The following is a 17,893-nucleotide window of genomic DNA, read 5'->3' as shown; positions in this document are numbered from 1 at the left end:
TGGCACCAAGAAAATGCGTACAAGAACAATATTTAGGCTAGTGTCTTACACAATAACTACCCTGAGGCTTTGTGCTTGTCTTGTTTGTTCCTTTTCCTGAATGCTGTACAAAAGTGCTTTCATCTGTATTTGGAGTTAAATTCTCTGCAAGCACATAAAAGTTGCTGTAGCATCCCTGCACCAAGCAAGCAAGCAAGAAAAACAGTGTGAAATATTTGCCAGTATGCTTTTAGCACTGCTTTAATTACGTGGTGTTTCATGCTGTCTACCTGAGCAACCCTGTGGCTTTTTTTTGCATGGCCATGCAGTGCTGAAGCACCAGCGTAGTGATGAGTGTGTCTAGCTGCCAAGGAGAAAAATAACAGGGTTCCCCAGCCGATCTCAGCTGCTGTCGTAACTGTTAATGAAAGAGGCCGTCTCCAGATCTCATTTGCTTCTCGATGAGTGTAATTACCAAAGCCAGCTAAAAGTACTGGCTGGGGAGGAAGGTACATTGGTGAATTCAGCTTTGCTTCTGTTGCTAAAGCTCTGACAGACTTTGGAAAAATTTCAAGCAAATTTGCTTCCTTTTCTTTGCTTGCACCAGACTGGGGCAAACTGGGAGTAAGAAGAGGCTTCAGAGGTGTAATGTGTCGCTGCTGACACGGCCGCTGCCACCCAGGCGGGCAGCCACATCTGGCGCTGGCTGCTGCTTTTGGGTGGTGGCTGGGGCCAACCTCAAGTGCAGCATTGCATCCCTCAACCTGCAGGTCAGCAGGGCTTGTAACCACAAGATCTTCACATTTTTCTCTCTTTTCACATATAGAAACATGCAGCATGTGTTTATGTATACTATTATATGTGTATTTGTGCGTGTATATCTGTATATATCTATACATGGGTGCGTTCAGGTTAGGATATACTGTCTAAAATGTTATTGGTTTCCTGCTTCTCTTCTACTGTTTCTAGGCACAGCCTGCCAAGACGATGACAGTCACTTATTCCAGCAAAGTAGCAAATGCCACTTTCTTTGGATTTCACAGATTACTCCTAAAGTGGAAAGGCAGCATCTACAAATTGCTGTACAGAGAATTTATTGTTTTTGCTACTCTTTACACAGCGATAAGTGTATTATACAGGTACACACTTTCCAATTCACATCTCATTAAACGTTATACTGAAGTTTCACACTTGGTAGCATTAGGCTGATGAGTGACTGGTTGGGGCGGGGGGGTGCCACATAATTGTTGTCCTTTCCTTGAACCTTTTCTAATCTCCTTTAATTTCCACATTTACTTTATAGATCCAGGGGAAGCATGTAGAGTGTAAATAAAATATGGTCTATCATACTCAACTGATTCTACTCTCAGCCTCCTGCCAATGTTGAGCAACCCTTCTGCTGAAGTTAGGCTAAATAAGTTAGCCTAAATTAGTTAGTTAGGCTAAATAAACACCCATAAGTAGCCCATGATATCTAGTCTTTATCGTTCTGGCATTGAGTGTGCCTCTCTGCTTTGAATGATGAGTATAGGCATTTCTTGCTTGCAGAATTGGGCCTTCAGTTGCTCAGAGGTAATTTCACTGACGACACTGAAGTGAATAAACTGAGGGGCAGGTTATATAGTCTTTTCTCAGGAAAGGTGAAGTTATCCTTAAAGGTAGGAGAGCATGACTAACTTTATTTTTAAGGACCTAAGCTTACAAAGGGACAAGCAAGACTAGCTGGAAAATAGCTGTGGTTATTAGCTGGGTGCAACACAGCACCTGGGAGGGCCAGGCCAGAAGGAGAGCTACTGTTTGCACCAAGGTGTGAATTAAATAGAAGCAATGCATCAATTAATGTAGTGAGCCTTTTAATTGATGAAGTGCACTACACATGAATATCAAAACCATGATTCAGATCTTGCCTTGATCTGTAATTAGGCCCCGGTGTTTTCTTTTTATGTGTAACAAAGAAAAATAGCTTCAGTTGGTTTGTGATTAATGACCAGCTTCGCACAATGTTCAGTGGTCTATACCTGTACCTTCAGAAAGAAAATTACAGTATTAATATGTAAGAAAAACTGAAGGCTGACATTCATTTAAATTAATCTAGCTTCACTGAAAAGTTAGGCAATTAAAGACTGTAATAAATATGACCTGGAAAGCACTTCATATATACCACAGTTTTTACTACATGATTGTAAGCAAAATCCACCAAATATTTGTCACGTGTTCCTTTTATATGAAATCAAAGAATAACTGTAATACCTATATATCCAAATAAAATAATTGTTTGTATTTAAGCCTGTTGTATTTCATTAGATATATTTCTCCATGGGAATAAGTTGCTGTGCTCCACTAATTTTCTATCATTTGATGAATATTTTCCCCACTACAAGATGGATAAAGTTGTGTTTTTCATTTTGTGGGTAAGCAAAATTTTGTAGGAGTAAGAGCAAAAACTGCTGCAATGTGGCATTTTCAAATAACAGTGAGTAGAAATTGGTAACTTTTTGCACTTCAGACAGACCTAAGCATTTTGGTTAAGTAGCCCTCTGGAAAATGAGAGCAAGTTCTGCTTGCTCACTTACCTCTTATTATCATCATTGGTCTGGATGAGATAGCATGCTAATTCTAAAGGTGTATTGACTCTAATTAGCAGTGCCAGTCGAATTAGTCATGAGAAAACAGCAAATACATGAGAATAAATAGTCTTCTCTAGCTTCTTTATTACACGGTACAAGTGTTCTTTTAGAATCTTTAAGAAGCGCTTTAAGAATCTTCTTGAAGACGTTAGCCAAGCTTGCTCCCAAATACAACTATGTGATCATTTGTATGTATTTGCACTTTTTAGTGCCAGAGTATTACAAAAGGACATATACATTTTATTTTTGCTGCAGATTTTTTCTTACAGGAAGCCAAAAACGGTTCTTTGAAAAATTATCAATTTACTGTGACAAATATGCTGAACAAATCCCAGTAACTTTTGTGCTTGGTAAGTACTGGTTACACATGAAATTATTCTCCAACACTGTCTCTGTCCAAGTATCTTGTACGTGTATGTGCAAGGAAGCATTGCAGAGCTGAGGGGCATGTGGGAGATTAGAAGCTCACAATAGTCATCAGCTTCCAGCAGGTTTCCTTAAAGTCAGGTTGCTTTTGTCACATCAACATTTATGCTCAAGTTCTTAATATTCCAACAAAAGAGCATTTTAATATATATAAAGATATATATAGTGCCCACTAACCCTGGTACATTGTTCCTGACCTTTCAAAGCACTAAATTCACTCAAAGTCTACTACAGAAAAGGAAATTTGGAAGTTTGTGTTAACATTGTATGAGATACTCAGATGTAATAGGTCATTAACTTGCAGTGTCTATTAAGTATTGATTTCATACCGATTTTGACATGACTTACTGCATTTATTCTGGGAAATGTAGCAGCTTAGTGATATGAATAATACCCTATAATGTAAATCAAGGTAAGCTAAACAGAAGCCCTGATAGGCATTGGACCTTTTTTTTCTTCCAACCCACAGGTTTCTATGTCACGTTGGTGGTGAACCGGTGGTGGAACCAGTTTGTGAATTTGCCATGGCCAGACCGACTGATGTTCTTGATCTCCAGCTGTGTCCAGGGAAGAGACGAATACGGCCGCTTGCTCAGGAGGACTCTAATGCGCTACGTGAATTTAACTTCTCTGCTGATCTTTCGCTCCGTGAGCACAGCCGTCTACAAAAGGTTTCCCACCATGGACCATGTGGTGGGTGCAGGTACTGCTGCGTCCTTCTCCCAGAATTTCTTTTCCTTTCCCTCACGGGTAGGGGCACAGGGAAGGAAGGAGCCACCTTCATGTTCTCTTTCCTCTTTGGCCCCATGTTTCTGTCACACTAACCCTTGTCAAAGATGCCACCTTTTTGTCACTGGCTTAATTGAAGTGCCTTTAAATGGCCATTTTTAGTGTTCTTCAAGACTTCATCTAGTGGCACTACAGAAAGCAGAATGAGTTGGAGACTCTTACATGGATCTTTTTGCAGGCATTGTGGGGGCAATAGGTCTGCCCCCAACAAACAAGCACGTGGAGCAGGTATAAAGTTTTCCAAGGCATGAAAACTGAAGTCGTTGTGATGTCGTGTAACACAGTAGGAGTGCTGACCTGTTATCCAACAATGTCTCAATGTCTAGGGTCTAGTGCATCAGGGGCTGGTTTCCACAGACACATCACAAATACTCAATTTCATCTCAATTATTTCTGAGTAGATTGAATAGGTCACAGATTGGTTGGGATACACTCTGAATATCACAAACACCAGGGCTTTTTTCTTTGAATTTACAACCCCACCTTAAACTTAGTTTTTCAAGGATAGATAAGTATTAAACACGTCTCTATTCTCTCAGCATAAAGATTTGGTGATTTCTTCCAAATAGGAGATATGTTGCTACTGAACATTTTACATTTCTTAAAATTATTCCTTTGGCATGGATTAGTAAACAAAGTTGTAGTAAGTTAAAATATGCAGTGTGTATATACATATACACATTCAAATATGTGTAAGAAGCTTTGGATGTTGAAAAAAAATCCATGCAAAATGCACTGATCTTTCCAAAAAAATCATTTGCGTTGTCACCCTTTTTTCCAAAATTCAGTTGAATTTTGTAGTTCTCTTTCATGTGCTTTTCAAAAATATTGTTTACCTGAGCCTGTGAGAGGTCAAGGAAGCTTCTGTCGCTCTCTCCAAGCGATCTGCTTCTAGCATGTACTGGAAAATTACCACATTTCCAGCAGGCTAATCCAGCTCTGCCTCCCTATTGCTAAAGACAATCTGTTCCGAAAGAGACAAAATGTCGCAGCATTGTACAAAAATTGTAGACTGGAAAACAAGATTTTTTTTTTTTTCTGCACAGTGGAAAACATTCTACTATACACTACATAACTAAGTATTGGCAGGCAGCTCCGTGGATTTCAGTACAGATTGTGTAGGTCCTTATACACATTGTGCCACAGAATTTTGGTTGATGCGGTATTGAGCACTTGAGGGTATATTTTGCTACTACTAGCATCCAGTGATTAAGACAGCACTCTGCAATTATCCCCTCCCTAATTCCCTACGGCATTATATAACAGGCTGCATGGGAGGGCAACATTTAATATGAACGTGAGTGGCAGAATCTGATACTTACAGAGCAGTCATCACTGAAACAACTTGTGCCGATTTTGCATTTTGCTCTCAAACTGAAAACTGCCATAGTGTAACTACTGCTACACGTTTCCCTTTTCAGCAAATGAACTGCTTAAATTCATAGATTTTAAATCTGAGAGCAGGACAATGATAATCTAGTCTGACTCATCCACAACACACGGCATAAAAGCTTACTCACAACCTCCTTTATCAAGTTGCAATTTCTGACTGAACTGTAATACCTTCTAGGAATCTAAGCAGCCCTGATTTAAAATTCAGCTGATTACAATGGAGAATACACCGCAGAGCTGGCATTCACAACAGTGAACTCACTGTTGAAAAGTGGAATTTCATTTGGAGTCTGAACTTGCATAGAGTCATTTTCTATTCACTGGATTTTTAAATAGTTTTGGTTGTTTGTTTTTTTGTTGTTTTTTTTTAGTTAGGTGAAAACACCATTTTCTCTCAATAACTACCTATTAGAAGAGTGCATAGAGGCTTGAAAAAAAAAAATATGAGCTTCATCTTCTTTAGACTCTTCCTGCAAGGTATGGTTTTCAGTTCTGGATCTTCCTCATAACTATTTTCTAAGCTTTTCATTTCATTTTTACCATTCTGTATGGAACTGTAGGCAGTCATTTCACATAGATTCATGACATCATGATGCTGAGTACTGCAGCATGTACACCATAATCATCAAATGCCTGTCAGTCCTTAAATTTCAAATCCTGTTTGTTGCAAGGTGTGAGAGGAAAGGTGGATTCAAGAACATGAATCTTGAAAAACATGAGTCAACTGCTTGGCAGAGAGCCACCCAAACCAAACAACAGGAGGTGCTGAAGAGAAACATGAGGTTTGAACCCAGTGACATGGCTACCTACTGCTGACTGAAGTGCGCCCACCACTAACTAATCCTTTCTCAGATGAGAATAGAGAAACATAAAATGAAACTTACATATATTTGATTGTTGTTAGCACACTCCGTGGGAGATGCCCACCGATCAGCTCCTTCTTGTAACCCCTAGCCATTACATCATTTGACATGGGTACCCTGAACCAGTCTTGCCTCAATCCATCCCATTTTGACAGGAGTCCTGAATACCCCATGAATCATTTCAGGGAGAGCACTACTGACTTTTTCCAGACAGACTTGTGTTCTCATTAATACTTTTTCCGTAAGATTACTTCGGCTAACACTGTTCACATTATTGCCTTTTCATTCTTTATTGACATCTCCCGTGTCAAGCTTTTCATATTTTTGCAAGGATTCAGTGCCCTATCGTTCCTTAGATCACCCTTTTCAAGATCTTGGCAGAGTATTTGCCAAATATTTTCAATTTTCTGGAACTGCTCCAGTCTTCCAGTGCCAATGTTCTTGTTCAGAGAGTTTGTCAGTTAATTCTTTAAATATTCTTAAATAAAAATAAGGTGAACATATTTAGAAGCCATTTAAGTTTAATAAATATCCTCTCCTGTAATTCATGGAATATAAGGTGTTTTCTTACCCCTGCAATTACAACAAGCAATTCTGTACTGCATATTGCTCGTGTTGCTGTAACATTTACCAACAGGAAATATTTAATATTTTCTGTGATAAGTATTCTAGGTATTATTAATGTCCATCAAAGACAATATTTAATTAATATAAACATGAATGCCTTAACTTTAAAAATAATGGCAACTTGAATATTACTTTGAAAAGAGCAGTGATGTTTATTTTTTTCTGAACAAAAAGGTACCTGGTTTAAGCAGAGAGCTGCACTGATTCTTGGAGCTTCGCTTTTCTTCATGAACCCCTCAGGCTGTGCCCTTCTCGATAATGACTTCCCAGAACCTCTCCAGGGAATTGCATACTCCAGACTGTCATTTGTTTTTATATTCCTTCTGTTTCAGGATGAGAGAAACACCTTTTCCTGTCCTATAATAAGAAATCTGGCCAGCCAAAAATCGAAGGCAGCCTTAAAGACTGATTTTCAGGAGTCAGGAGGATTTGTGGCTAGCAGGTCAATAATCAGTTACCCGATTATTTCTGTGCAACTGATTATGACAGCTGGATGCACACCACACAGGGACCTTTTAAAAGTTGTATATTTCTCTCTTCTTAAGTTCCAGGATTCTGCAGGAATACCGTATCTTTCTGCTGAACTGCTTTTCTTCTAGCCCAACAGCAGTGTGTCCTGTCCTTGTGCTCCTTCTAAGTACTTGCAGTGTTCATACCTTCTGTGTTGTACTATTGCAACTGTACAGCAGTGTCAACAACAGAGTGTTTATGAAGGTCGCCTTGTTTAACAAATGTGCTCTTACCTTATTCACATTTAAAAAAAAAAAAAAAACAGCTGTGGAAGTTTGTATATATTTCTTTTTCACAGCTTCATGTATCATCACCAATGTTAGTAAGAGCAGATCAACTCTTACTAGCTAAAGGACTAGAAAAAGGACTAGACTTACTAGCTAAAGGACTAGGAAAAAATCACTTCCATTCTCAGTTCCCCAAAACTGAATTTACAGCACTCCATCTATTGTTAAACTTGTAGTTAATGGATGAGCCATTTATTTTGGAGCTGCTTTGTTACTATCTTTGTCCTGTTTCAATTCTAATATCAACACAATAAAAGAAGCCTTATACCCACCTGAGCAAAAACTAAGGTCCTCAAACCTAAAGATTGCTCTAATACTAGAAAATCTAGGATTCAGCCAAATTTCTGAGGTTGTTTTTCTCAAAGGCACGGGTGGAAGGAGGACAGCAGAGCAGAGCTGAACTATCCTAACCACAAAGCCCAAGGAGGTTGAGGTGTTGCTCCAAAAAGCCGGCTGCCCCCATGCCAGTCCCAGGCAGCGCAGATTTTGTCAGACACAGCCCTGGCTGCCCTTGGAGCTTCTCGCCATGGAGGGAAGCAGGACTTCACAAGGCCAGGCTATCTCTGCAGGAAACATAATGCCTTCCCAGCGCCAGGGCCAGGCAGGCAGCCAGGCAGAGTGCAGCACGCCTCAGCATGCAGCCCCGGAGCAGACGGCATGGCCCAGTGCACCGTGAGCAGCAGGATTTCTCTGCATGGCTCCTCTTCCTTCTCCTCACTCACCTGCATAACCCCAAAGATGAAACACAAGCTGGCAGAGAAGCATTTCACTGGCAGAAGGTGCGCTCTCTGCTGTGCTATGTTTCATGCACATGCCTGCGTCCTCCCTGGCTTGCTCACTTCATTGCAGATTTACCAAAAAATTATCAGGATCAGAAGGTTGCCGGGCTGCCTTGCAACATATAATGACATCTTGCTAAAAGCCATCGTTGTTGAAAAGTGATAGTTTATTGGCTGATGTTATCCAGTTCCTTATTTTTCTAAAAGTAGAATATGAAACTGGAGGGTGATCAGTACAATACTTAGTATTATCTGTATCTACAGTATTTCAGCAGTTGCATAGGAAAACTGAGCTATAGCAAATCACTGCATATATTGATCAAGACAGATTGCTTTTCAGATACTTAGTGCAGAAAGAAGTTGTTTTAAGCAAGAGTAATCCTGGAAAAATTAAAAAAAAAAAAAGGAGGCTATTATAATTAGTGTTTTGCATAGTTCTATGGAAATATCATATGAACATAATCATATTCAAAATCTATAACATAAATTGCACTGTCTGCACAGAATAAATCAACTCTTTTTTTGTTGTTGTTGCTGTTGTTTGTAAACAGGTTTTATGACAAGATATGAAAGAAAAATATTTGATGACCTTAAGTCTCCCCACCTAAAATACTGGGTTCCCTTTGTCTGGTTTGGAAATCTGGCATCCAAGGCACGGAAGGAGGGTAGAATTCGAGACAGTGTGGATCTGCAGACGCTAATGAATGTAAGTAGAAAAAGTAAATCTAGAGAAAACTAGTATTAAATTGCTATGCGGTAGCTTTTCACTTACACAACTCGATTTAGTGCACACAACTCTCCAGAGTCATCTAAATGATCTTACTCAAAGTCTATACCACTTTTCTCTGTGCACCACTGTACACTCAGGCACACACAGCAGCAGTGCACTGGGATTGTATTTATATGACTGAGGAGGTATTACCTGAAACAATAATTTGATGAGTAAAGATTTCTTCTAGCTTCACCGTAAATTTATACTTGGTTCATTGCTGCAGAAAAAAATAAATAAATAAAATAAATCTAAGAATTATTTGGCATTTTGATAATTTTAATATCAATTTCAGGAAAAATAATCTTCCTGAATATTTTATTATGTGGTCAAACATCCTTTATATGATGGAACACGTTCTCTTTCATATATAACTAAATTGTAGATATGATAAAAACAAAATATAATTTGTGGAAGAAATAGATATCATACTAAAGCATTTAAACTCCATAAATTAAGTGAATATTCAAACACGGCAATGGGCTGCTGGATATAATCATTTAATCAATTTATACTACCTTTTCTCCCGGTCCTTTTGCATGTATAAAAATGAACTGCAACAAAATGTTTGTCATTCAGAATTGATGTCGTTTAAGTTCATTGGGGTTTGTTTCTATTTTTTTTTCCTTCCCATTCAGGAGATGAATAAGTACCGGTCTTGGTGTAGCCTTTTGTTTGGCTATGACTGGGTTGGAATTCCACTGGTCTATACACAGGTAGTGAGATGTTGTCTTTCACAAAATTTGAAACACGGTTTCCATAAAAGGGGAGATTTGTGCCAAATGTCCATAGACTTGACTGGCAGCTCCAAGCTGTTGGGCACTCCCTGAATCCCACTGGCTTATGGATGCCTGGCTAAATATTTAAGTCATGTTTAATGTGGAGATGTTTTGAAGTCCTTGCATAATTTGGAGAGCGGGGAAGCACCAAAATGCTCGTTTCCTGGGTCTACTTCCTAGCCATAATTACTCATGTGGCCTCTTTATTTGTAACATTTTTCTACAGATCTGTAAATAGTGTTACGAAAGGCAGTCAGAGGCCTTTGGATATGTGATGCCTTATGCATAAGACTGTATTATTATATGTTTCCAATTAAATTTTGTTCTTTGCAGGTTGTTACTCTTGCAGTCTATACTTTTTTCTTTGCCTGCCTGATAGGGCGACAATTTTTGGATACTGACCAAGGGTATCAGGGACATGACTTAGATCTTTACATTCCAGTCTTCACACTGTTACAGTTCTTCTTCTACGCAGGATGGCTCAAGGTAAACTAGTTTTCTGGGAAGGTGATGGGGGAACCCTCCCTGGGTGAGCTGGTGAAGGTGTCAGAGCTGAAGTCAAGGTGTCAGATTCACGGCACACTATAAAATCACCAAGGATTAATGGAGTTATACCAAAGCAGGATTCAGCCCAGAGTGCCCTGTGGTCATAAAGAAAAAATCATCTGATACATTTTTAATTCTACTCAATGGATTTTACTGTAAGAAATTGTCAGGATCCTGAAAGAGCCCATTTTATTAATAGTGCAGTGACAGCTCCCCAAGGAAGCATTACTCCAACAAAATCCAGTCCCAGGACTTGGACTTTAAAATAACAGAAGAAATATTAAAAAAAAAAAAAAAAAAAAAAGTTTTTTCTCCCCCTCAGCTGTGCGGGAAATACTGTTGTTGCAGACCTGGCATGAGCTGAAAGGGACGAAATCATACTTGCTTCTTAGGATCAAAGCCTGCCTTTAGTGTCTACTGTTAACTAATCAGATGCAGGCAATTAAAGGTCTCCAGTTTCAGATGAGTTTCAAACATGGCAGCTAATATTGGCTACAATCCCACTGCATAAAAACATTCATTAAAAAAAAGAGTTATGGAAGGACTTGGATGCTACCCATCATCCCACTGATGCCTGGTCAGTTAACATACCGTCATCGATCCGATAGATGAGTAATTAAGGCACACACCTCACACTGATTCTCTCCCCTGCAGTATCAAGGTAGACTAACTGAAAAAAGTTTTGAATAAAAAGCAAATTTGTACATTAGGTTTCCTTTTGGGATTAATAATCATAGCTGGAAACTTTGAGCTCACATTTGTTAGGAAATAAATGGCACAAAATTGGCCATTTAGAGCCCTCTTCCCATTAAAGTCCCCATTTTCAGAGCGCTCATCCCACAGCCACCTCACAATGGCACGGCAAAAGAAGGCAGCATACCAAGCTGGTGTATTGCAAGGGTTTTGCAAGGATTGCAAACATTTAATAGCAGGGTAGATGCCTATAGACCTTAAATTCCTATCTTTTTAAAGTGTATTCATCACAGACTTTCTTTGAAGTTGCAGATGAGAGGCTTTATCTCTAGGCACTGCCTTTCAGGGGCTTAATAGTGAGTTACAAAACTGGATGCTGTTCTTCCTGACTCCCCTGCCCAATGCCTTCCCCTCCATCAACACCCAAGGCTGTCAGTAACATGTTTTCCAGTTAGGCTTGAGGCTCCCAGCCAACTCCAGGCAACAGCAGGTGTGGGATGTCATTATAACTGAGAAATTTTCTGCGTAAGACAATGAAAGGGAGGAGAAGCAGCTTTTAAAAAGCAAATGTAAAATCAGCAATGCTCCCTCAGACTTGCAGTGCCACAGAGTCAGGGTATTTCTGTTCTGAAGGTTAAAGCCCGTTTCCTGCTGAGTGCATTGGGCTTCGGCTGCCAGATTGTGTAAAGGGCTCAGCACTATTGACTTCAGTAACTTGGCAGTTCCTCAGAAATGATGGCGAAACTGAGCTCATTCCTTGGCCTCAGGCCTGATCTGTTATACCTGCAATACAGGGACAAAGTTTCCCACCACGTGAGACATTGCTAAATCCCCATTTTCATTACTGTAATAGACAGGCCATCCAAATACAGGCCTTAGCTGTCTAGCATTACATTCCTTTCCAGACAACAAAGGCCAGTGGCCAGGAAAAGGCCATTGCTGCTGTTCCCTCTGTCCTGACCATGCTCACTGTGGTTTTTTAGCTCATGTGATAGGTTTTGCAGTGGATTTTGGGGCAGTGATTCCTGAGTTAACACCAAGTGTCTTCCCTGGAGAGCCACAGCACCATTTGTGCTCTGGCACACTCCGATTCCAGCAGCTACATCGCTGTATCTGAAATCCGGTGCCCCGGGGCACAGCAATGGGTGCGAGCAGAGGTGTCCCCTGTCTGCTTTTCATTCCTCCTGCCTTCAGTGGGGTTTTCATAGCGTTGGTCTTCTCAGCAGTTCATTCCTCACCTTCCACTGCTGGCCTAGGAGAGTCAGCAAGCGATTAGCTAATGTTGCAGCTGAGAGGTCTTTAATCATGAGGCACATGTGAATAAATAACCGCAGAGTGACTGCCTTGCTATTATAAGTTATTTAGATCGCAGCAGCCCTTAGCAAGTTTCACAAGGGAGGCCGTTTAACCCTGCAGTCTCTTTGCTCAACACCATGTTGAAGCTGGGACCTCACCACTGCTCCCTGCGTGGCCCTGGCCATCTCCAGGATCTTGGCTTTGGCTAGCAGGACACACGGCTTTCACTAGACTTGAGGATTTTTGCGGGCTGCTTTTCCTCAAAATCGCTCAGAGAGATGCAGTTAGCATGACCTTAGGGAAATAGGGAGCAGCTAGGGGCTGGCATCCAGGCCTGGGCTCAAAAGACAACTGTATGCCTTCCAGAAGGCTTCAGCTGCATTGCTGGGAAACATTAACTGAATGGGCCGGTGGAGTATCGAAGACCATAATGCAATAACAGAGCCTTCAGCAGCTAAATCATTAATTTAAATCAGCCCAAGACAGCAGTGAGGGAAGGTAAGGAATATCTTATGTGACAATCACAGTGGCCTGGACATTTCTCAGTTCCTGTAGGCCAGTGCTGACAATCATGACTGACAGCACGAACGAGACACCAGGGGCTGCATCGATGGGGAAAGCAAGCTGTTCCTTCACTCGACTGGCAAAAACATCACACTGGAGCCTGTGTTATGATTGCAAGTGACAGGCAGAGAGGGAGAGAAAAATCAGATCAAATTTTCTCTGAAGCAGCAGTCCTGACATTGCATGCCAACCTCTATTCACGCTGTCTCGTTTCCCTTTCAGGTCGCAGAACAACTTATTAATCCATTTGGAGAAGATGATGATGATTTTGAAACTAATTGGTGCATCGATCGAAACTTACAGGTTGCTGTTGTTATTTCTACTTCCAGCTTTAGCGTATTATAGATCATCATCACATTTAATCCCATTTCTTACATCGAGGTACAAATTAAGGGCAACAAGCGTCATCCAAACAAACTCTTTCCCTGAAGGTGTACCTATAGCTATAATCCCCAGGTTTTATTTTCATAATCTAATGCACCCTAATTTTGGTATTTGGCATTGCTTGCTGCCTGACTAAACACACAAATAGACTACCTCCAACTTTAAGCTCACTTCATGCCAGGAAAAACAAATAATGTCGTTTAATCCTGCAAAATACAAAAGCCATCTATTCCCATCTAGACAAAAACATGTTCTGCTGATCTGAATGTCTAATGATTACAACAATACATATTAATCTTCCTTAAAAAAGAAAACAAAACTATATGTATATATAACCTCAGTGCTGGGGACTTCAGAGACTTTTTAGGGGCAGCAAGGGGAGGAAAAGCAAACCTGAGTATGAAGCAAACCAAGCAATTCAAGTGTGCACAGAAGTGGGAAAGGCCTTCACACCTGCCAGAGATGGTCTCTGGCTTAACAGTACCTCAGGCTTCTTGTGCAAGGGTGAAAGAGAGCCCTGAAATATATTGCAAGGCCCTAAATCAGGACGGTCACACTCTTGATTCTGCAGGTGTTAAAATGTGGACAAGGCCTATCAAAAAGCTCCTCAACTTGTGGAACATTTTAAGGAGCACAATTTATGCCCTGCACAGACTGCCCATAGCACGTAGAGGACTACAAGTCCATTTAACCACATTGTTTGTGAGGAAAGGACCTCAATCCCAAAGAAATATCTTCACAGCACAGAAGACTCAATTTACAATAAAATTTAGGATTTTGTGGGTGTAGGAGGGTATTTGGGATGTATTTTAATAACACTGAGTCTCTTCACACCGCCCAGGGCACCATACATGGCTTACTTTAAAGGGTTTCGAAAGAAATATTGAGTCAGAGAGTTCAAAGCAGATTATTTTGTATGCTGTAATATATTGAATGTGACATAATTTATACAAAAAAAAATCTAAGGTCTCGCTTCTGGCGGTGGATGAGATGCACATGAACTTACCGAGGATGGAGAAAGATATTTACTGGAATGACTCTTCTGCCCGGCCGCCCTACACAAAAGCAGCTGCTGATTACTGCATTCCATCATTCCTTGGATCGACTATTGAAATGGGGTGAGTGGCACTAAAGTCCTTAATGCTATAAGAAAGGTTACCCCCGGGGCAGCCCAGCACCTCTGTTGACTGATGGACACTCAGAGCAGTGCTGCAGCTTGGCACCAGTGGCTTGTACTCTTTGGGGACCTTCACCAGTCCCCAAAGGCTGGTCCTCCTTGCTAACGCTCATTTGGAGCAGCTGCCTTGGGAGTTCCAGTTTGTAACACCTGATTAAGACCATTTCCTTTGTAGGAATGTGATAAAGAGGCATGGGACTTAAGGATGTGATGATATTGTGAATGAGGAAGACTGAGATGGGAAATTAAGTTACTGGGAGGGGGTGGACAGGCTGGTGTTGACAGGATGATGTCCTCAGCAAGCCATGTGCTCATACAATTGTGCGGCCATAGCACACATTGTCTAATTATTGAACAGATTACATTTGGGGGGGGCTTGCTGATAGACTGTGAGTACTGGATGGCACCTGAAGACAGTGACAAACTATATTAATATTTTTTTTTATTTACTACAGCTTATTCATACACCCACAAATAGCTGTTCCTTTGCCTGTCCAATTAGCAGATGATGCCTTTTACCTTGTTGGATGAAATTAGTCCAACTTTTTGTGAAGATAAACAAGAAGTCCTCTTAAATGTTGTATGGCTTTTCATTGACTAATAATCTAGGCAAGTAAGCTGGAATGGTCAGATTTTGTGAAGGGATAAAGAAGAGGAGTCATTTGCCAAGACCAACACAATAACCCTTGTTATAAAGAAGTGTTGGGAGTCTATAGGATTGCCGGGTGTAGTCAGGATCTATATTAGACAGCAGTGATAGGCCGGTCAGCTTAGAAGGTGTTAAGTTTAAACACTTGTGACATGCTCTAATATAAAACAAGGCATTAGGTGTAAATACCATCCTGCCTAAGCAAATACAGGACAAGTAGACATTTTTATCTGAAAATCTTTTTTAAAACTTCAGTCTTTTTTTGTAGCTTTAAAGTATATCTCAAAAAGTTTTCAACTTTTTCAAAAATTTCCAGCTTTCATCAAAACAAAACAAAACAAAAAAGTGGATTTGTTTTGCTTCAGTTTGTTTTGCTTCATTTGGTCTTGGAAAGGAAATTGATGTTTTCTCATTTTTATTCCTCTTATTTTTCCGTTTTTGCTTGCCTTGTAATACAAAGAACAAAGTTTTATATCAGTTCCTTTTATCACACACAGCCTTTTCAGAAGTTCTTTCATTCTGGAAAAACTATTAGATAGCCAAAAGAGAAGAAGAAAAACCCATAGAATATAATTTATTTTACTGTAATTACCACAAGAAAAAAAAAGAATATAAGAAGAAACATTATTAAGTCTGAGAACAATTTTTTTAATAAGAAGCACTCCACAAAGATGAGGGGTAGTAGATGAATAGTTTCATGTTAGTCCCAATGAAATGCAAACAGCTTCTCTTATTAACTGTTTTCCCCTCTGAAATATTTCTGCATTCAACTCTCTAAAGAAGAGCTAGTTAGTTTTTGCAGACTCCAAAAACAAGGTCTGATGGGTCATCCAACTCCAAAGCAAATATATATATAAATCTTGAGGCCAAATCCAAGTTCTTCTCCAGTCCCCTAAACTAACATCTTCACAAATGCAGAATGAAACTTCCTCTGTCTTTCTGGGTTAGTGTTCCCTCCCCGAGCTCCTTGCCTCAGGTTTGGCCCGAGTCCTTTTGCAATCCTTGCCCTTAGGACAGATAACCAGGCTAATTTGACTTGTCTTGTGGGATGCACTGGGTCTCTACTGTGCAGTGAATGGCCTGGCAGATGAAACAATAATTGTACTCATTAACCAGAAGTCATTCTCATTAACCTGAAGTTGTTCTCATTTGCCTGAAGGCCTCTCCTGATCTACAGCACTGTGCAGGGTTTCTTTCCCCTCTTACTCTCATCCTAAGCGCAAGCCAGCCATGTGGAGCTGCTGCAGAGGGCTGCCGCCAGGTATTGAGTGGAGCAGCCTCACTGGGCTGCCCTGGCTCCTGACACCAAATTTCCCTTCCATGCCCTTCCTGAGGGACGCATGAGGGATTTGGCTCCTAACCCCTCCCTCATTGCTTTCTTCCTGCCAAGACTATATGCAGATATAAGGATATATGCAGAAGTGTTGCAGTGCATGTAGACTGCAGCGCTTCCTCCGGGTAAGTAACACCTACCACCTGGTTTATTTGGCAGGCTGGCTGATACCGAATTCCTCTATGGGGAAGAGTGGCCCTGGGAAGAGGAGAAACACCGAAGACAACACTCAGTGCTGAGAAGAGTCAAGAGATTTCTCAGTGTCCATGAGAGTCCTTCATCCCCTGCTCACCGGCGCTACAATCGGCAGACGAGTGAGAATTCGGTGTTTTTCCCAGCAGATGAAAAGGGGCACATCAGAAGGCTGCAAGAAATGCACACAAGGGGGAGACATTCTACCTCAAGCTTCAAGAAGAAACATGAAGGAGTTGAAAGAAGTAGCAGACTTCACAGTAGCAGAGATCTAGGACCGATAACTGAAACCTCAAGGAATGAGACACAGTTCAATGACAGTGACACCTCATCTGAGACAAGCAAGCCAGTTCCCGAGGTCATCATCTCTGAAGTCAAGGAGAAAGCACCTGATGTGCTGGGCAAACCCGCTCTGCAAACAGAGAGCACCACAGGTATGCCAGAAGAGAAGCTCCAAAGGAGCCTAACTGAGGCAGACGTGACTCTTCTGGACCTTCCTTTCTTCCCCCCAGAAGTGACTACATACCTCCCAGACTCTGACATGCGTCAGTCACTTCCTAGCATGATAAGGGAGCCCAAACACGAACCCCATAGTAGTAACATAGCCGGTTTCGTAACAGATCATGAGGGAAACCTCCAGCGATGGAGTTTACCAAGCTTCCACAGTCCCAGTACAATGTCAAATGCTGACTCTGCACCTCCCGTAACAGATCCTGGGACAACTTCACAACAAAGGACCTTAAGTGATGGAAAAAACGTTACTTCTGCTGCTGCTCCAGAAACATTTGAAATGCACCACTTACTAGGTAACCTGGATACAAAAGAAACAGCCATAGTAGAATTTTCTAATGAGAAAAGTGAAAGAAAACTTTGACAGTGCTTCTTCTGGGTCTGGCTGAACTTCCTCTCTTTTCTTGAAAATGGTTCTCACACAGATTTGTTGCAAAGTCCAGAAAGGCAGGCATGCTGCTCAGACAAGTCCTGAGCAAGATCCAGTAGAGGATTTGGGCACCTAAACAGGAGGCACTGTGGTGACATGCTTTAAGCCATTTGGTCACTTGCTTCAAATCTGTGACCCTGTGGGGAAAACACTTATGGAGAGAACTGAGAGCCTCAGAAGTGGATGCAAACCAGGCAGCACACACAGCAGTGAGATGTATAGGCTCACCTAGAGGAAACACTAAGGTAAAGAAGACCAGAGGTGGCTTTGTACACTTTGGATCCACCCTGAA

At 41.0% G+C, this 17,893-nt stretch overlaps 1 protein-coding gene across 1 annotated transcript; it reads left to right on the top strand.

Annotated features, from left to right (window-relative positions):
* Nucleotides 1-966: 966 nt before the first annotated feature.
* BEST3 (bestrophin 3) lies at nt 967-17,535 on the top strand. The gene is made up of 9 exons (XM_035544343.1): nt 967-1,118; nt 2,862-2,956; nt 3,502-3,735; nt 8,831-8,985; nt 9,687-9,764; nt 10,161-10,313; nt 13,149-13,229; nt 14,277-14,428; nt 16,629-17,535. Exons 1-9 carry the CDS (start codon nt 967-969, stop codon nt 17,533-17,535), a joined length of 2,007 nt encoding a protein of 668 aa, XP_035400236.1.
* The last annotated feature ends 358 nt before the right edge of the window (nt 17,536-17,893 follow it).

The sequence above is a fragment of the Cygnus atratus genome, chromosome 1, assembly GCF_013377495.2.
Source record: "Cygnus atratus isolate AKBS03 ecotype Queensland, Australia chromosome 1, CAtr_DNAZoo_HiC_assembly, whole genome shotgun sequence".
NCBI lineage: Eukaryota > Metazoa > Chordata > Aves > Anseriformes > Anatidae > Cygnus > Cygnus atratus.
The sequence above is the reverse complement of the archived record's forward strand: the minus strand, read 5'-3'. Positions and strand labels throughout refer to the sequence as shown.